At 44.8% G+C, this 20,685-nt stretch overlaps 1 protein-coding gene across 1 annotated transcript in view; it reads left to right on the top strand.

The window, feature by feature from the left end:
- Positions 1-20,685, top strand: part of plxnb1a (plexin b1a) — a gene marked incomplete at both ends in the record, with an annotated part of 33,715 nt that overhangs the window by 10,666 nt on the left and 2,364 nt on the right. Inside the window, 25 exons of the mRNA XM_079172299.1 lie at positions 1,740-1,838; positions 2,368-2,490; positions 3,399-3,492; positions 3,589-3,758; positions 4,085-4,236; positions 4,577-4,682; positions 6,499-6,635; positions 6,756-6,929; positions 7,144-7,396; positions 7,793-8,035; positions 8,143-8,319; positions 9,480-9,628; positions 10,514-10,614; positions 10,713-10,930; positions 11,127-11,305; positions 11,393-11,459; positions 11,881-12,027; positions 15,461-15,635; positions 16,337-16,440; positions 16,533-16,617; positions 17,957-18,129; positions 18,345-18,505; positions 18,689-18,836; positions 18,931-18,995; positions 20,447-20,522. Of these exons, the coding sequence (XP_079028425.1) occupies positions 1,740-1,838; positions 2,368-2,490; positions 3,399-3,492; positions 3,589-3,758; positions 4,085-4,236; positions 4,577-4,682; positions 6,499-6,635; positions 6,756-6,929; positions 7,144-7,396; positions 7,793-8,035; positions 8,143-8,319; positions 9,480-9,628; positions 10,514-10,614; positions 10,713-10,930; positions 11,127-11,305; positions 11,393-11,459; positions 11,881-12,027; positions 15,461-15,635; positions 16,337-16,440; positions 16,533-16,617; positions 17,957-18,129; positions 18,345-18,505; positions 18,689-18,836; positions 18,931-18,995; positions 20,447-20,522 (3,576 nt within the window). The remainder of the gene's footprint in view (positions 1-1,739; positions 1,839-2,367; positions 2,491-3,398; positions 3,493-3,588; positions 3,759-4,084; positions 4,237-4,576; positions 4,683-6,498; positions 6,636-6,755; positions 6,930-7,143; positions 7,397-7,792; positions 8,036-8,142; positions 8,320-9,479; positions 9,629-10,513; positions 10,615-10,712; positions 10,931-11,126; positions 11,306-11,392; positions 11,460-11,880; positions 12,028-15,460; positions 15,636-16,336; positions 16,441-16,532; positions 16,618-17,956; positions 18,130-18,344; positions 18,506-18,688; positions 18,837-18,930; positions 18,996-20,446; positions 20,523-20,685) is intronic.

The raw sequence follows: 20,685 nt of genomic DNA on the forward strand, positions 1-20,685 counted from the left end.
AAGAACGGCACCAGGCCTATCTCCGTGCCGCCAGCACCCGAGCTTCGCTCTCATCCGGCGAACATCCGCTTCCCGTCAATGAGTACGACCTCAGCCACATTGTTTTTGGAAATGAAAACAAAGTTTTTATCCACAGATATTCAAACACATATTTATTTCTATCTCTCCTTATTAGTTGTATTAACAACTACTATCCACAAACAGCAAAGAGCAGTTTTATATGACCGGTTGGGCTAGCTAGTTGTCCAAAGTTACATTTGATTGGATTACTTTTCGTAATTGCCCCTGAGTGCAGGATGGGTCATCAAACATTTGACATTGTAGCAGAAGCTAAAGACACTCTAACTGACTCTTAAAAGTGAAGCCAATGCAGAAGATCCTTAAACCTGCATTCTCTCTAATGTCCATCAGGGGGCGACTCCTCTGGTTGTATAGAAGTCTATGAGAAAATGACTCTACTTCTCTCTTGATTTATTACCTCAGTAAACATTGTAAACATGAGTTTATGGTCTCAATCTCTAGTTTCAAGTCTTCTTCAATACAGCATGATGTTCATTTAGTAAATGATGGTCCATTTAGAGTCAAATAGACCATAAAGCAGAGTATGCTTTAGGGTGGGGCTACCTGGTGATTGACAGGTCTCTACCAATGCGTTGTCTGTGCTCGTCCGGGTTTTTGTTTTGTCTTACAGCTTCCCCTTTTCACAGTGTGTTTACAGTTCATGAAAGTTAATTGCAACAATTGTACTTCCTTGTCATTTCTGGTTGCAAAAAACCAAGATGGCAACGGACAAAGTACAAAACTCATGCTTCAAACCGCAGTCCACAAACCGATGGGTGACACCCCGGGGACTATGTCGACTTCTTATGTACAATCTACTCTCTAACTCCAGTTCCACTGGGACTTCAAAGGAAAGGTTGTTCTTGCCGAGAGTTGGATGAGGAGAACGATACCACTCATTTATATGTGATAAACATGAAGCGCCAGAGAACACTTAGCTTAGCATAGAGACTGAAAGCCAAGGCGGACAGATTATAACGTGGTATCCATCTTCTGATCTTGGACTAAAAAGTGCATTACCCAAGCTGTGGACATTTTCCTGTAAAAAAAAAACACATGATAATTAACCCAAGAACATCTCAGCTTTAATCAACAGTAAATATATAACTACTTGGTCCTCTTTCTACAGCAAGGCCAACAATGACGAATACTGAATTCTGCACTGATTATCTTTACTAGCTCTCCTGTCAACAAGAGAGGCCAATCACAAAATCAATGTCATCTCAGATGCGAGGATGGAACTGAGAAATTCGAGGCACTTAACCCGACAGGTCTTATTGACTCCTCTACCCTCTCCACTCAGTCCACTCAGTGAGAGATGCACTTCCTCCCATGAGCTCAGGAACATCATGACATTTTCAAGTCAACGTTTCACTCGAACGTCTGATGTCTCATCCATGTGGTGTGTTTTTGTGACTGTGGTCGCTAAGTTATTGTTTAAATAGATTTGGAGGATTGGGGAAAGCCCAGCTCCATAGTTGGTAAGGAGGAATAATTAAGAGAACGCAAAAGTTCTCAGCAGTTTAGACCCACCATGTACAAATGATTGTGTAGTGTACCTGTTCACTGAGATCCCTTCGAGCAGGATGTAGATAAAGGTTTATAAAGTATAGCTGTATTTTCTTTTTTCCCTTATGTGTAGATATTTCTCATTGAAACGGTTTATAATGTTTCTTCAGGAGTGTCCGTGTGTGGAGAAAGTTCAGGATTCCTCTCTTCTCCCTGTAAACGTGGAGAGGAAGGTCACTCTGGTGGGACAACACCTGAACCTGTTTCAGGTAATGTAGCCATCTACTATCTTGTCTTAGCATTAAAGGTGGGGTCAGCCATTCTGGAGAAAGATCGCTGATGTTTGAACTCAACTACCCAAACAAATAATACCGTCCCCTCTCGCTCCCACTGCCTTTCTCTTGACACACCCATGGCCTTTCCCCTCTCCTGACTGGAGTACTGTTTGTTTCCCATTCACACTGTATCAACACGGCGCACTCACAGCGGACTGATGGACAAAAAGTGTATTGGACTAGAATCGTTGGGTGCACCTTTTTAAAGTTGTAATCATGCATGTTATTCATAAATCGTATAGCTTCAGCTACAAAGGTTCAGGGATTTGTTTACATGTTTTTAATCATTAAAAAATACTAGTTATAGAGATATTAAGGCTCAAATTAAAAGCTATAGTTCACAGGAGTTTTTATGCATAATGTATTATTATGTAAAGACTTCATTAGCTTTTGCAGTGACTCTTCAGTACTCACTGTACTCACTGTGCCCGCTCACTGCCATGTATGTGGTGTTCACATTTAGGACGAGAAGCTGGACTACGAGTGTGTGCTGGACGTTGAGAATCAGTCAGTGGTGGTCGACGCCTCCGTGGAGCCGGACGCCACTCAACCATCAGCCTTCTTTATCAGCTGCCAGCCCCACCAGGTCAGAACGTGTCTCAATGCAGTGATCCATCTCGGTGGTGTTGTGTTTAGTCCTTGGACTATTCGTGTCTTCTTTTTCTTTATGAACGGTTTGATTGACACCTCATTTGTCAGTCCCGATCTGATGGGGTACCCCCCCATCCTGTAGCGTCCATAATGACTGTAATTGTGTGTGTAACGGACCACAGTTGATCAGTGATCCGTACGATCCCCCTCACAGTTCCTCACACATGTGAACCGCAGAGTGATGACACAGTTTAACATTAACCATCACAGTGTGGAATACAGCTTTACCGACGATCAGTATCCACCAATATTCATTGAAATATGTGATCAGGACGTCATTTATGCTTTTTAGTCGCTGATCTCTGATAACGTGACAATAACATTTAGAATTGTTGATGGTTTACAGACTTCAGAGCGGTTGAAATGATTTTTGGGATGGTGGCAAAAACAACAACAAATGTTCTAGATCCTTGTAGACCAGCTGCTATAACCAAACAACAAAGGATCTGGATCTGTTAATATGGACTGTCAATGATCATCAGTTAGTATCGGCAGCAAAAAAAAATGTAATCGGGGAACTAGAAGTTCTATTTGTTCCCTTTTTTCTTTTGTGCTGATCCGATCTGAGACTCTGATCTGTGATCCGATCGGAACTGTGAGTTCTATGATCCGTGGCACCGCTAACTGTAAATCTCTTTAAATCAATGAGAGGAACCGATAAACCTCGCTGTCTTCACACGTATCAATAACCTCAAATCATGTACGTCTGCATCTCCATCAGTGCGTTTCATCAGCTCTCGTAGCCAGATAACGTGACACATGCTGGAACTGCTTTGCACGTGGCTGCGCATACCATCAACTCATATACCGCATCACAAATATGTATGCTGGTTCTGGTTTCAGTACGCCTACTCTGCCTCGATGGAGGAATACCTGGCCACCATCAACGTGAGGAGGAAAAACTACTTCCTCATCGACAGCGCCGAGGATCTGTATGGTGCGTGTTTTATGCCGGCGTGTCCGAGACGTGTTGTTTGACGCCAAATAATGTCACTTCCTCACAGACCTTTCCCCCGTCTCTCTTTTATTTCAGTGACTCTGTTCAATTGTTCAGTGGGGCGGTCGGATTGCAGCCGGTGTCGCACCGCCGACCCCAAGTACGGCTGCGTCTGGTGCGGCGGCGATGCCGGCTCTCGCTGTGTGTACCGGGACTCTTGCGCTGAGGAGGTCAAACACACCTGCCCCGCGCCCGTCATTCACTTCGTAAGTGTTATTCGTCCTTTCTTTGGAACACAATGGGGCACTGAGACGCTACAGATGTGTTTCTTGCTTTGAGAGGGACAGTAGGAGAAATGTACGGAAGGCCTGAGAGGCAGGTTCTAATCTGATCTAAAATGTTCTCTCTCCAGGTGAACAAAACGCTTTTCTCAGGATTCTCTTTTTTAGTTCTTTACATTATTATTTTTCTCCATCCGGGCTCGTCTTGTTGAATTTACTTTGCTCCCGTTCAGTTAATGTCAGCGCTGTTATGCTGTCTGAGGCAATAATCAGGATGTACGTTTCAAACATCTGGTCCTCTTGTGTTTCAGCTGGACCCGGTATCCGGTCCCGTGGAGGGAGGGACGGTCCTGACTATTTCGGGCTCCAACCTCGGCCAGAGAAGTGAAGACATCCAGAACTCGGTCACGGTGGCCGGGGTCCCCTGCAGCGTCATCCACAGCAGATACGAAGTCTCCTCGAGGCGAGTTGTCCTTTTATTCAAGGATGAGCAAATTATAGTTTGGAGGTCAAAGGTCAAGGTCACTGTGACCTCACGTCTGACGTTCTAGTGGCGTCTCGGGGAACGTATCGAGTGTAATTCCCTCAAATTTTGCACAAAGGTCCACTTTGTGCTTTAGGACACACTGATTAGAATTCAGAGGTCAAAAGGTCACTGACTTGACAAAACATGTGTTTGGTTTGAACCCAAGATGTCCTCTGCTAATAAGATAAAGGGATGGCGTGATGGTGGGTGGAGGCATACAGCAGCGATGCGGCGTTTGAAGTTGTAATAGTGACAATCGTACGTCTTGATCCCGCAGGATAGTGTGTGAGACCACGGGCAGCGGAGGAGAGAGGAGCGGCCAGGCCTCGGTCAAAGTGAGGGGAGGAGGAGTCGGACTGTCCGCTCAGATCTTCAGCTTCCAGGTAAACGCCTCAATAGTCAGTCACGTTTACATGGGCGGGAAAGGAAAAGAAGTCCTGTGACATTTTGTTCATGCAAGTTAGGTGTAGAAGTGCTGCAGTGCTGTCACCACAGCTCTACCGCACTGTTTCTAGGTCTGACGAGCTCACTTCTTTTTAATGTTTAACACCAGATTATTCTCATTTTTAAACTAATAGTCTTTATGTATAAAGATAAGAAAGCAAAATTCTATTTTTTCAAACCAATTATGACTACGTCCACTTCTTATATACAGTCTATGGTCTGTACTAATACTAATAAAAACACCCAGTTATATGAATAACATGTAACTTGCATTCTGTATTTGTACTGTGTCCATTTTTGATGGCAAGATGCGTTTTATTATTATATGCGTATTATTTATTCATGATTTGCGTCTGTATTTATGGATGTTGTGATTGTGAATTCATTATTTAATAACCCAGAATATGAATACGGTATCTTTTGGAAATTATTTATTCGGTTAAATGTTTCAGGGAAAATTAAAATGTTGTAACTCGTATCAAAGCCCGACACTCAGGAAGTATCAACCTCGCGTGACTCAATGTAAAATGAGGATCAATTATGTAAAAAAAGTGTTTGTCTCGCTTCTCTCTCTCCCCTTTTTGTTCAGTTCTTTGATTAACTCATTAATGGCGGATCAGAGATCAAAGCAAAAAGGCCATTGTGTTCTCCTTTAGTGCAGAAATAGGAGCTTTGAGAAGTCTTTAAGATGGTGAGGACATATCAAATAAGAGACTTGGGATGCCCCCAAAGAGTTGACGGTGACTGCACTCGTGCATGAAAGCTTTTCAACTTCAAACACCTGTTTTACAGCTGATCCTAAAACGAAGGATTGACTTGATCGCTTGAGGACATTTATGAGACTTCACTTCATGCAGCCACAAAAGGCGAGCACATTTAAGTGCATGCAAAGCAAGCGACTATTCCAGCAGCGTCTTATAATACAGAATCAGCTTTATTATGCTGAAGCAAGTGCTGAAACAAGCAGTTAAAAAACAAAAAAGTGAAGACATCTCCAGCATTTTAACACCCAGGTCACAAGCAGCACGCACTTTCAAGCCTTGCATGCCCCTGACACAAGTGTGTGTGTGCGTGTGTGTGTGTGTGAGAGAGTAAAGCACGACTCCGCCCCTCGTGCAGAGACAGACAGACAGACAGACAGACAGACAGACAGACAGACAGACAGACAGACAGACAGACAGACAGACAGACAGACAGACAGACAGACAGAAGGTTTGAGACGTGCTATTTTCCGCGGAGATCATTTATAAAGTACCGACAGCAGAACCGTAAACTCCGGACCTTATCAATACTCTGGTATTTTACTAGTTTAGAACCAAGTTTCGGGGGCATCCCTACACATAGATGTGTATTTTGGATGTTTTCTTTCCACTAGTCTGAAAGAAAAACCTGTTATGGAAGCAGCTCCCACATGGCTTTCATTAATCAGGCATCACTTGGAACTGTGCCGTGTGAAATGTAAGTGAACCACTGCAATGCACTGAAGTCACAGCAGCACGTCTCCTCATTACCATAACAGCACAAGGACTGTAGGTAGACTTAATTAATTAGCCCGAGTGACAAGCAAATGAATTGCTGTACTAAGCAGACCTTCTGGCGTTTTCCCAGAATGCCCCAGTGTCTCTTTTATCTGCCCGATAAATCACCAGCTCAGTATCGGATTATTGATCGTACGTTTTCTGTTTCTCTCTCTTGTGCATCTTTTGCATTTTATCCTGGACATCTTCCTTCTTCTCCTCGTCCCTCCACCACCAGGATCCCGTTCTGAGCGGCATCTTCCCACAAAGAGGGCCCAAGGCGGGGGGCTCCTCTCTCACCATCAGTGGCTGGAGACTGAGGACCGGACACCCGAGCGAGGTCGGCGTCCTGATCGGAGGAGTGCCGTGCGTGGTGTAAGTGTCTCTAAGCGACAGTGATTTAAGACTATTTTGAGTTATTAACATTAAGAGTTATAAAGGCAGACTTTCTCTATTTATATTTGGAATTCAAAAAAAAGTTCTCTCTCTCTTCAGGCTCAACATCCAGGAGGATCAGATCAGCTGTCTGACCAGAGGCAGCAACAGAACTGGAGAGCATGGCATCACCGTGCGGTTTGGTGGCACAGAGCGCCACCTACAGGGTCTGGTGTATCATTACACCCCCAACCCCAACATTTCAATGGCTGCTCCCTCCAAAAGCTTCCTCAGGTGCTTATCAGTCTCAATAACGAAATCTTGACCCATGTACATAATCTAGATTGCATAACTGCTAAACTGAGGTGATAGTCTATCTTAAGCTTGTGGCCTGGACACTGTGACTTTTTAACATCTTACTTTAGGCAGAATATTTGTCTGTCCTGATCGTCATCTAAAGGTCATGACAAGGAATCTTTTTCTTCTTTTCCACTACTCTGCCCTTCAGCGGAGGCCGAATCATCAGGGTCTCTGGTCAGAACCTTGATGTGGTCCAGGAGCCGAAAATGAGGGTGACCCTCAGTCCCCCCGATACTCTCCCTCCCAGGAGGAGGAGGAGGAGGAGGAGGAGGAGTGCCAGAGGGAGGAGTGAAGGGAGCTGGACCGGAGGACGGGTTCATCATCAGGGTCCACTGAAGAGATGGAGGAGGATCGTCCCGGAGGCGGACTGCCCCGAGGGAGCGCTGTGTCATGTCAAACAGGTATGGATCATACAGCTATGTGCATCTGTGAGGGTTTCTTTAGACCTGGAGAGCAAATGAGTGTAAAAAAAAGAAAAAGAAGGTTGTAGTCATAAATATAATTCAGAATGGAGAGTAGGGATTATGATCACAATTTACCTTTTGATTCTTTTTGTCTTTATTATTATTATTTTTTTCCAAAAACATTTTCATAAATGCAGATTTCCAAATGTACATTTTAGGACAAAAAAAAATCTGTATTAAAAAAATAACAAAGTATAAACTGGAAGAAAATATAACCATTTTGTCTTTGTAAGTATATATGTACACATACTGTATATATACTCACACATATACATATACATCATTTTCACTAAAAAAGCTCATATTTCTATGTTTTATTGCTCCTCCCTCCAGTACGAGACTCGCTGCACAGTCAATGGCTCCACCCTCATTCTGTGTCCGACTCCGGCGGTGGGTCCAGAGGCCAGGAGGGCCAGGGTCAAAGTTCACTTCCTGTTGGACAGCCTCCATTTTGACTTCGGCACCGTGGGGAACGGGGCCTTCAGCTATGAGCCCAACCCACAGCTCTACCTGCTGAACCAGAACGATCCCAGCAAACCGTACCACCACAAACCCGGCAGCATCATCTCCGTCGAGGTGGGCGCCAATAACTACAGTGCAGTAATAATAGTGATCCGCACTTAAACTCCCTATATACTTTGTAAATATTGTAGTTTCACTCATTTCAAATCTGCCCGCTCCAGGGAGAGAACCTGGATCTAGCGATCTACAAGCACGAGGTGGAGGCTCGGATCGGGGCGGGGGTGTGCTCCGTGAAGACCCTGACACACAACCACTTGTACTGTGAGCCGCCAGCTCAGCAGCCCTCAGTCACCGCTGGCAAGAAACCGGATGGCATGGACAGTCTGCCTGAGTTCACGGTGAGTTAATGTTACCGTGGACCTGGAATTCAAGTTGCACATTGAAGGATTCAAGGATCATTTATTGTCATTCTGCAACACAGGGATGCACAACGAAATGCAGCTGCAGCCCATTTTCAACACAACAAACTCATAACAAAAATCAGTAGCACATTCCTGTAGTAGATTCTTTTGAATTATCATCATAAAGAATGTAAACCGCAGCAACAACAACAATTCTCTGGGCAGGTGATATGGCCAACCTCTTCACATTAAATATTCTACATGAGGAAAGCACTGTCCATCAACTGTGACTGTGTTTGAGCACCAAGCATCATGATGTGAACACAGAGTCCTCCTCCTCTGGTCCACCAGAGTCCTGAGTCAACAAGTGCAGCTTGATCCTGGACCACAATGGATCCAGGTCTCAGTGAAGACCTCCCGCTGCTTTCATCCATCTTATTTTTCTGCCTCCCGGGCATCAGATGAAGTAACCTTAAGTCCTAGCTGGGTTAGCTTAGCTTCCATCTTGATGACTGTATTCTGTATTCTGGCTATTAGTGATAAACAAGAAAACAGAAATACAAAAATGTAGCGAAATTCACGTGAGCTACTGGCCATAGCACGTACATGCGCCACCACCAGTCATACTGATTTTTTTCTGCATTTGAAGCTTCTATTTAGGAAATCAAGCTTTGCTTGTCAGACTGCCCCGTTAATACAGGTGCGAATCTCACTTTGTGTACGGCTTAATGCCAACAAATACGATTGAAGCCGAATGTTTTGTTAGATTAAAACATGTCGTGGATTGTGGAAATGATTCTCTTATTTTGACAAATGTTGACTTTTGGACATTACAACACTTTGGAAATATTTGGATCATATAAGTTGGAAACAACACAGCCACCATTGAAATATAGGTGGACAAATAGTTACTAATAATGTAAGTGTAGCCTGATGTTGATCTGAATGAACACACGTGCAAAAAAAGAAGCTGTGCAGCGTTCTAATACTGATTTAGAATTTCAACGTCAGCCTAGACTCTGGGTAGGAGTGCGCGTGTGAAGGATTAGGATCTGAGAGTTTCATACTCATGTGTTTGATTCAAACTTGTTCCTCTTGACCTCTTTTTGTTTTTTACTTGTTTACTGTGTCAAAACGTCTCTGATTGTGTTTTCCAGGTGAAAATGGGGAATCTGAACTTCTCTCTGGGCAGAGTGCAGTACGACAGCCAGGCCCAGTCTACGTTTCCTCTGGAGGCTCAGGTGGGAGTCGGGGTGGGGGCCTCCATAGTGGCTCTCATTGTGCTCATCATAGTCCTCATATACAGGTAAGCAGACTTTTCCTTATAGTCCTCAACGGGCTGCTACAGTAGCTGGAATATGATTTTCAGTCATACAAGCTATTCTTTAGGTTTGATTGGCCGGTATCTGATTATATCAAAATCTGTTCTGCCGATTCCAATTTTTTGCCAATTTTTCCTACAAGAACTATAATTAATAACAAGGATCCAGAATTATTTTCTACCCTGTCCTGAAAAAAAATGTCAATCACCCGGAAGTCAGTTTAAACCATCAAAATCTCTAAATGTAATTGTTTTACTTTCCTATTGTCAAATATAATGATTATTTGCACTAAAACACACAATTCAAATGAGTAGGAAATACATTATTGCATTTTATTTTATTTTTTTAAGAAAAAACAATCGTGGCATTAGTAGTTTTAGTGATATATGATACATTATATATTAAAGCTACTGTTAGGGTGTTCAACAGCTCATGATGCCCTCTTTAATATATATTTTATATTGCTGTAAAAAAAAAATCTCAACTGTATTTAATAAAGTTTCTGTCCGAAAACTACATTTTCAAGATGTGAACACATGACAGCGGTATAATTGACCTGCTCCTAATACTCATCTTTACTGATTAGAGCTGGACAATAAGACATCATAGTGCAAGTCAATCACTCTGAGCAGCAGGCATGGGAATGAAATACTACATGAGTCTGATCAAGTCCTTTTGGACTTGTAGTTGTGACAAATTTAGTTTTCACTAGCGCTGAAGAACTTCTACACCTAGTGTGTGTGTGACGTCCTTCTTTTTTCTTCTTCCTTTGTTATTTGTTCTTTCTTTCTTCCTTCTCCCTGTTCTGATAACACATTGCTGGTTTATCTTTTAGCCTGAATGTTGTCTGTGTCGTTGTCGTTTGTCAGGAGGAAGAGCAAACAGGCCATGAGGGACTATAAGAAGGTGCAGATCCAGCTGGAGAACCTGGAGACCAGTGTGAGAGACCGCTGTAAGAAGGAGTTCACAGGTACACTCCTCTTCACTTAAAGGAAATAACATCAGCTCACCAAAATCAGGAAAGATACCCAAACCAATGCCCTCGTTACCTTTCCTCCCCTCCTTCAGACTTGATGACGGAGATGATGGACGTGTCCAGTGATTTGGTGGGTTCAGGGATCCCCATCCTGGATTACCGGGCGTACGCCGAGCGCATTTTCTTCCCCGGCCACCAGGAGTCGCCACTGAGACGTGATCTGGACGTCCCTGAGAGTCGCAGGCAGACTGTGGAGCAAGGGCTGGTTCAGCTGTCCAATCTGCTCAACAGCAAACTCTTTCTCACCAAGGTCAGACAACAGGGGAATGAATATTTTTAAATAAGAGCAGTTTGTCATTGGGAAAGGTCTTTACATCGATATTCCCATCCTCTCTGTCAGAGTTGGGGCCAATAGAATAAATAGAAAGTGTAATACAGATTTTCCCAATAACTCGCTGTTACAGGTAGAAGTTCATCTTCACATCTTCTCCCCGTCGTCTCCACAGTTTATTCACACTCTGGAGGTCCAGCGGACGTTCTCCCCGAGGGACCGGGCCTATGTGGCCTCCCTGCTGACCGTAGCCCTGCACGGTAAACTGGAGTACTTCACGGACATCCTGAAGACACTGCTCAACGATCTAGTGGAACAGTATGTGGCCAAGAACCCCAAGCTGATGCTCAGGAGGTGAGGGCGAAGTCAGGTGGTCAGATCATCGAGGTGTCTTCAGCACATTCATCCATAAATCGTGTGCTTACTTTCTTCTTTTTCCAGAACGGAGTCAGTGGTTGAGAAGCTTTTGACGAACTGGATGTCCATCTGTCTGTTTACCTTTCTGAGGGTATGTCCACTAGTATCTGTGACACCTGGCCAGAGATCAGTGAATAAAGGTTGTGTTCAAACACAAAACATGTTTGCGCAACATAACCTTTTCAATTTAATTATCTTTTTATTTATCTAAGGACCTCATTTATTTATCTTTGCACCTTTTCTTGAGCCCCAACATGTTATTTTACGGTTTCTGTTTCTTACTAAATTACAACTTTGGTACTGCAAAGTTGTACACAACAATCAATAATCTTAATACTTTTTTATACACAAATGACACATCTTTTCAGTTAAAATCAATTCACAATAACTCTCCATTGAAGCGAGTGCATATTTAGTTCAGCAGCTCGGTCAGGACGGTCACTGAACGACTCCTAAATGATGGTCTGTAGTGGGAGGACACTGTTGACCTTCCATTTTTCATGCTTGGCCAGGAATCCGCAGGGGAGTCCTTCTACATGCTGTTCAGAGCAATAAAGCACCAGGTGGACAAGGGACCTGTGGACGCCGTGACGGGGAAAGCCAAGTACACACTGAACGACAACAGGCTGCTGCGAGAGGACGTGGAGTACCGCACGCTGGTCAGAACACACAATATGAAATATACTCACACAGGCCGGGTTAATATGTTAACAATGTCAGAGTCATGGCAAGGACTGTATATTACTCCTACTCCTTGTTTTTCATGCTACTTTTCCGAATTGTTTATGGAATTAAAGGGTAACATGTATTTTTCAACCTGGATATGTCCCCATGTTTTTGGTGTCTAAATGACTAATGGGGACAGAAATGTATGAAATGGGTCCAGTATGGAAGGAGAACGCTGCAGCCGCTAAACTGGCTGCAATGTAATCCTATCTGGCAACTTCTCACCGTCGATGTACGTCGACTAAAAGTGCTTGTTATTGGCACTGACAGGCACATTACATTACATTACATTACAGTCATTTAGCAGATGCTTTTATCCAAAGCGACTTACAAGAAGTGAATTCAACATCGGTATTCAAGAGAACTACTAGTCACCAGAAGTCATAAGTGCATCTCCTTTGCTAAACAAGTATCTAAGAGCATAAACCAGGGCAAACGTACAGTGCAGAAACAAACATACAATAAGTGCAACGAGCAAACCCGCAATACAATAAGTGCAACGAACTAATACGATTACAATAAGTGCAATAAGCTAATACGAATAAAATAAGTGCTAAGTGGAAGGCTCAGGGTAGCACTTCTTGAAGAAGTTGTGTGGGAGAACTTGGGGCGCTCGAACACCAGACGAGCTGCAGCTTTCTGGACAAGCTCCAGCGGTCTGATGGCCGACGCCGTGGCTCCGGCAAGTAGAGAGTTGCAGTAGTCCAGGCGGGAGATGACCAGAGTCTGGATGAGCACCTGCTCCGTCTCCTCAGTGAGGAAGGGGCGAATCCTCCTGATGTTGTACAGCAGGAATCTACAGGAGCGTGTAACCGATGCGATATTTGCTGAGAACGACAGTTGGTCATCCAGGGTCACACCCAGGTTCCTCGCAGTCCGAGTTGGCCTCACCACGGTATCGTCCATGGTGATGGACAGGTCTCGGTGCGGGCAACCCTTTCCCGGGAGGAACAGTAGCTCGGTTTTGTCGAGGTTGAGCTTGAGGTGGTGTGTCATCATCCACTTCGAGATGTCAGCCAAGCACGCAGCTATGCGTACCTCCACTTGAGTGTCACCAGGAGGAAATGACAAGACCAGTTGGGTGTCATCGGCATAACAATGGTAAGAAAAGTCATGTGAGCGAATAACAGAACCCAGAGATGTTGTGTAGAGCGAGAAGAGAAGGGGGCCCAGGACTGAACCTTGTGGAACCCCCGTAGTCAGCAAGCGTGGTTCCGACACGGTCCCCCTCCATGTCACCTGGTAGGATCGACCTGTCAGGTAGGATGCAAACAGGGAGAGTGCAGAGCCTGAGATGGCCATCCCCTTGAGGGTGGAGAGGAGGATCTGGTGGTTCACAGTGTCAAATGCTGCAGATAGTTCCAGGAGAATCAGGACAGAGGAGAGAGAGTTAGCTCTTGCGGTGTGAAGGGACTCCGTCACCGCAAGGAGGGCTGTCTCAGTCGAGTGACCCACTTTGAACCCGGACTGGTGGGGGTCCAAGAGGCTGTTCTGATGGAGATAGGAAGACAGTTGGTTGAAGACAGGGTAGAGACCATGTGTGTAGGTGGTGGACGTAAAGAGGGAGAGGAGAGGGAGAGGGAGTAGGCCACGAAGTAGTGGTCAGACAGCTGGAGAGGAGTGACGGACAGGTTGGCAGTAGAACAGTGTCTAGTGAAGATAAGATCCAGCTGGTTGCCGGCCTTGTGGGTAGGAGGAGAAGGGGAGTGGTAAAAGTCAAAGGAGGAGAGGAAGGAAAGAAGAGGTTCTAGCTTATCAGTCTGGATGTTGAAGTCGCCGAGCAAGATGAGTGCGGAGCCATCGTCATGGAAGTGCGAGACTAATGTGTCGAGCTCCTCCAAGAACTCACCAAGAGGGACTGGTGGGCGATACACAACAGCAATGTTGAGCTTGACTGGATAAGTGACAGTAACAGCATGAAATTCGAACGAGGACGGGGAGAACTGTGGAACAGAGACAAGAGAGTATTTCCATTTAGGGGAAATTAGCAGGCCAGTACCACCACCTCGCCTCGCAGCAATGGGATTGTGAGAAAAAGAGTACACATCTGACAGAGCTGCGGTTGTGGTGGTGTTTTCTGGTGTGATCCAGGTCTCAGTTAGAGCAAGAAAGTTTAGGGAGAGCAAGGAAGCATAGCCTGAGATGAACTCAGCTTTCGGCACTGACGACTGGCAATTCCATAGTCCCCCCGCCACCAACTGCTCTCCATGAGCCGAGAGAGTAGGATAGATGAGGTTAGCGGTTTCACGGCACCTGGGAGTGACCCAATGTCTACGTGACCACCGAGCAGAGGAGCAACCAGAAATAGGGTGCAAACACATGGTAGAGAAATAGAAACTCCCCAAGTACAAGCTTGAGGGGTCAAGCTTGACGAAGTCTGGCTTGAAAAAGTCGCCCTGTTGCCTTTGTTCGCCCTAGCCTTCGTTTGCCTGACGCTCGAAAGCTGACGTTTCCAACCACCAGCAGTGGTTAAGAATAGCAATCTACTAACTGCTCATTGTCTGCCAGGAGTGCAAGTTCCTCCCCCTGCAATCAGCAGAGCTATTCAGTAGGAGTGACTAAATCACACCTACTCAGACAGGCAGAAACTCACAGCCCAATCACAACTGAGGCAGGCCTAAGTAAAGCTCTAAAGTCAACTAAGTTAAAGCAAGAATAAAATACCTATCAGATTCTGGGTGAGTCAGAAGTTCAGTTGTTGCTCCAAGAGAAGAATACAGTCACATATTGTTATTCTAAGTGTCTGACAACATTATGGAAAGAAAGAGAAATAAAACCTTTCTCCTTACTTTGCTTCACCATGTCTCGCTCAAGAGAAGTCACCGGAGGTGAATGGCTGCGAGGAGACAACGGTGGAAACCTGAATGAGAGCCGGTGTTGTCAGTTAGTTGTGTTGGAGAACAGAAAGTACAGCTTAGTGTGATTTCCACGATGTGGATGTGAGGCGAGATTTCAGAATGAGACTTCTCTTTGCATGAGACTTTGTTGGACACAATAACAAACAAACCAGTTCAAGCTAAAAGGGGGGAAGGGAAATACAAATTCAGACACTTAGAATAACAATATGAGCCTGTCCGTGCCAACAACAAGCACTTTTAGTGGACGTACCTTGACGGATTACATCGAAGACCGTTTAGCAGCTGGAGGCTGCAGCTACTGGACCAATAGGACTGAAATTACACAAAAACATGGGCAAATAGGGTCCAGGTTGAAAATACCAAAAATCCCCTTCAGGTTAGTTGTTGGCCTTCTTTTAGTACTATTCAAATTTGAATGACATAAATTGATAACTTTAGATTACAAGTTTGACTCAAACCAATATTATTTCCAATATTTCCACCACTAACCTGTTCCTAATCTGTCCAGACCCTAAATGTAGCGATGCCGGCCTCAGCCACCAGCGGAGGTGCCACCACGCAGACGGTGCCGGCCAAAGTCCTGGACTGTGACACCATCACCCAAGTGAAGGAGAAGCTCCTGGAGCAAACCTGGAAGGGAACCTCCTTCTCCCAGAGGCCACACGTTGACTCGTTACACCTCGGTAAGTCCAGTTCATTTCACAACACCAGGCTTCTCCTTAGTATCGGAGGAGTCCATCACAAAAACTAGTAGTGGTGTAACGGACCATAGTAACGGACCCCCCTCACGACTGTGTGAACCGTGGATTAATGACACACTTTAACATTAACCATCGCAGTGTAAAAATAAAGTTTTACTGATGATCGTTATCCACCAATATTCAGTCAAATGTGTGATCAGGACATCATTTATGCTTTTCTAGTCTCTGATCTCTGATAACGTTACATTGTAAAACAAACTGTGTTTAAACTGAGAGCTGGTAACGTTAGCAGCACCGCTAACGGCTAACAAATGAAGATTACATTATGATGCGTTCAGGTTCTGTTCAGTGAAAATGAGTATTGGATAAAGGAAAATTATAGCGTTATCATGATGTGATGTGATGAAATGTAGAACAAAGGGATCTGTATCTGTTAATATGGATCATCAATGATCATCAGTTAGTATCAGCAGCAAACAAAACGATCTGGAATCTCTAGAAGTTCTATTTGTTCTCTTTTTTCTTTGGTGCTGATCCGATCTGTGACTCTGATCAGTGATGTGATCCGAACCGCAAGCATTATGATCCGTTGCACCACTAATAGTTCTAGTGAGTGTGTTTCCATTTTTAGTATTCTTGAAAAAGCACAAGGTTCCTTAACATTTCCTTCGTTTTCCCTCCAGAGTGGCGTGCAGGTGTCGCGGGTCACCTGATCTTATCAGATGAGGATCTGACATCGGTGGTGCAAGGCTTGTGGAAGCGCCTCAACACACTGCAGCACTACAAGGTGAGCGCGAGTCACACTAACGCTGGAACGCACACACAACACACTGTTTGAGGCAGGAAGTGTGAACGTTGTTATGTGACTGTGCGACGCAGGTCCCCGACGGAGCGACGGTGGCCCTCGTCCCCAGGAACACCAAGAACCACGTCCACGACAGCCACGATTACATGCCTGGAGAAAGTGAGTGTCCCCACTACAGCATTCAGATATGGATGGTTATTAACAGAAACTTCTAGTAATAACAGTGTCACCTTTAACAGATTTGTTGATCAGTGCTGGATGAAGCTCCGCTGATATTCTTACCTGGTGATCTGATATTGAAGCCGGCACTTTGCATTACTTAACAAGAAAAGTGCATGTTACACAGCTTTTATAGACCAATGTCATCCAAAACATGCGCGCATGTTTGCAACGGAAGTGGCGGTTTGCCCCCCCCCCTCCATCTAGACGAGTCAGCAAACTTTAAACGTTGAATTAAAACTGGTAACGGCAGCAAAATGTCTCCATCGATATTCCAACAGCGGACTTGAGTTCTACAGGATTCACAATAGAGGATCAGGACCGTCTCAGAGCAGAAGGTGTTTCAGTTTAACGAGTGAACGTGTTAACTGGTGACTCTCGACCAAATGCGTCCATGGTTGCTCTTAATAACGTACATAAATAGCATAGATAATAAACACAGGTGAAGATGTATTTAAAATAGATTGAAGGCTTTCTCCTTTTACACCTTCATGTTCTGTTGGTGTTTTTAACAACATCTTCAGTGGAGTTAAGCTTCACAAGGAGCTCAGCAAACCACACCTTCACACACTCACAAGTTATTTGTCATCGCTGCACACTATGAAGAGCCGTAGAAAAACACCTTCACCTAAATAAACACTCATATCCACGTGTGTGTGTTATGTGTGCCAAATGTCACCACTGTACTAGCTAATGCAGTCGAGTTTTATCTGAACAGAGTGTGAACAACCAGGGGGGGACGCTGTTTGACTACAGTTGTTCTGTTTTATTGGGTCGGATGAAGTGGGAGAGATGAGTCACTTAGCAGCCGAGAAAAAGCCAAATACATTTAATTGCAGCCCCAAAAATATGAACCTTGATTTCACACCGTTTGAAAACAATGAAGATACCCAAACAAGTGCATGAACACATATATGACCCAAGAAATGACACAAAGTAAGACTGGGACAAAAACCAAAAGGGATGGAGGTCCAGTAAAGTGTGTGTGTGTGTGTGTGTGTGTGTGTGTGTGTGTGTGTGTGTGTGTGTGTGTGTGTGTGTGTGTGTGTGTGTGTGTGTGTGTGTGTGTGTGTGTGTGTGTGTGTGTGTGTGTGTGTGTGTGTGTGTGTGTGTGTGTGTGTGTGGGGGTGTGGTGGCGTGGTGGCAGGGTTGGAGACATGGGTGACAGTGTCAGCGGGGCAGGCACCACACCAGACCATCAAAGAGCTTTAACAACACCTTGCTCGGTGTATCTTAGCCCACCAGCCATACTGACCCAACCGTTGTCCTCTCTCACCAGAGACCCCCATGCTGGACGACGGGGAGGAGGGAGGAGTGAGGCTCTGGCATCTGGTGAAAGCCGGCGAGGAGTCGGAGCTGCCCAAGCACAGGAGAGGCAGCGTGAGGGAGCGGGGCGGCGAGAGGGCCAAGGCCATCCCCGAGATCTATCTCACACGCCTGCTCTCCATGAAGGTAACCCAGAGGATCAGAGCCGGTGTCCGTCAAGGCCGTGCCAGATGTGTGTAGATGTAAAAAACAAAAAGTGTTACAAGCGATTGTTGGTGGCGGTTGCTCCGCTGTAGATACACTAAGTAAGAATAAACGTGAGATTTTTCCAGACCAGCAGAGGAGCTGAGTGAGACAACTACGAGTGCAGATTTGTGAATGGATCTGGTTCTCTGTCTCAGGGCACGCTGCAGAAGTTCGTGGACGATTTGTTCACGGCGATCCTCAGCACCAGTCGCCCCGTACCTCTCGCGGTCAAATACTTCTTCGACCTGCTGGACGAGCAGGCTCTGCAGCACAACATCGTGGACCCCGAGACCATCCACATCTGGAAAACCAACAGGTAAACCGGTTGGTCACTAAAAGGCCAGGACCGGTCTCTGGTCACAAGTTATAAACACCCATGTTTTTACTATGACCTGTTCTAAAGATGCATTTGATATATTCTTTTCCTATTACATATCAATATGCGTTCTTAATAAACATCAGAACCAGTGGGTCACTGTTTTCTTCTCTTGCCAAACAGCTTGCCGCTGCGGTTCTGGATCAACATCCTTAAAAACCCTCAGTTCATCTTCGACGTGCAGACCTCAGACCACGTGGACGCCGTGCTGTCCGTCATCGCCCAGACCTTCATGGACTCCTGCACCATCGCCGACCACAAACTGGGACGGGTGAGCTCAACGTTTCAAGGCACTTCCAATGTCGTAGAAAACGAATGTTATACAAATCGAGGACGCGTTTCATGCATACGTCTTCCTCGCACAGGACTCCCCCATCAACAAGTTGCTGTACGCCAGAGACATCCCGCGCTACAAGCAGATGGTGGAGAGGTAAGAATATGGCAGCCAGTCGCCCCACTGACCCCGGGCATAAAAACATTCTGGAGGAGGGAGGGAGGCCGAGGACAATCTGTCAGTACCAGACAGAGGGTAGACCAAGCCCGCGAGGCTTCCATGCATGGATGGTCTGAGAGCAGACTGTTACACTTGCTACTGTCTGCTGTGCTTTAAACTCTGCAGATTCCACCGGTGGTGTGTTCAAGCTTTGTGACAAATAGGCCTGTTTTATAAGCCTTACTAGTCTGATCTAAATTTTAAAAAAGGATAAAGCTGCAGGAAACCGTGTTCTATACTCTTTCTCTTCATATTTCCCCCCTCACTGACATGCTATGGATTCATCCAGTTTAACCATTCCCATTTCACTGGCTGATGATTGCTGGCTTAATTTAAAGTAACTTAACAATCAATGTACCATGTTGCCAGTCTCCAGTTGTTTTAAAGTCTCACCATACTGCAGTGATGTAGAAGTGTACTCGGTACACTCTGACATCACTGCACGGTGTTGTCGGATGAGCAAACGGAGTATCACAAGGCTTCTCAGCTTGGCATTAAATAAAATAAAATGAGTCTTTGTGTTAAAGGAGAACATATCATGCTTATTTTCAGGTTCATACTTGTATGTATGGGTCTCTACTAAAACATGTTGACATGCTTTAATGATTAAAAAACATTAGTTTTCTCATACCGTCCGTCTGAATATACCTTTATTCACCCTGTCTGAAACGCTCCGTGTAAGTGCCTGTCTCTTTAAGACACCCTCCTGAAATTAAGTCAAATTTTCTTCGATTGGCTTTCGAGAAGAAATGCGGTGTTGACTGGGTTGTCTTTATTTCACAGCGTGTGGGTTGTCAGGCACTTAAGATGTTAGTGCACAAGCACGAAAGTGAGTTTTTCATGATATGTCCCCTTTAAAAGAAGTCTGTCGGGCCGAGTCGTTCCAGAGCAGCTGTATATCTACATGTACAGCACATGTGTTTCAATGAACAGGCCGAACAGCTCATCCGAACAGCAACACTTCTGTTTCCTGCTCATATTTAAAGCTGCTCTAATCATTATTTTATAACGGCAACGGCAGAAACATGTGTTCATGTCTTTAGACTAACCCTTTCACGTTACACAGAGAGAATAATCACCCGGAGCAGACTCCAAATTACAGCCCATGTGTAAATACATCAATGTTTGTGTTCACTTTAGCAAAAGAAATGTTATTGCAGGTTTCAGATGAAAGTATTAAAAACATAAATTCAATTTGTGCCATTAAAATACTGCCATGAAGGGGCTCAAGACATGCAAGGCTTCAAACTCCATTGAATTTCAAATTCAAGGTGTAGGGTATTTCCTGTAAAACAATAAAATAGCAGAAAGAGCATCTGCTGTTTTTATGTCATCAGTAATTCCATTCAGTTCTTTTCTGTACACGACTCTCCTCTCTCTCTCTGCAGGTACTACGCAGACATCCGTCAGACCATCTCCGCCAGTGACCAGGAGATGAACTCGGCTCTTGCCGAACTCTCTCGTGTACGTTACCCGCTCTTTGTTTTTCCCATTTTAAAAGAGTGAAAGGCTAACAGTTGAACACATGAATCATTTCAGGTCCTGGAAGTTTCCATCTGGGTGGGCGCCTGACAAGCTAGATGTGCAGTTTGAAATAAAATATGAATGACAACCGATGCAGCTTTTA

The sequence above is a fragment of the Pholis gunnellus genome (genome assembly GCF_910591455.1).
Source record: "Pholis gunnellus genome assembly, chromosome: 2".
Taxonomy (NCBI): Eukaryota; Metazoa; Chordata; class Actinopteri; order Perciformes; family Pholidae; genus Pholis; species Pholis gunnellus.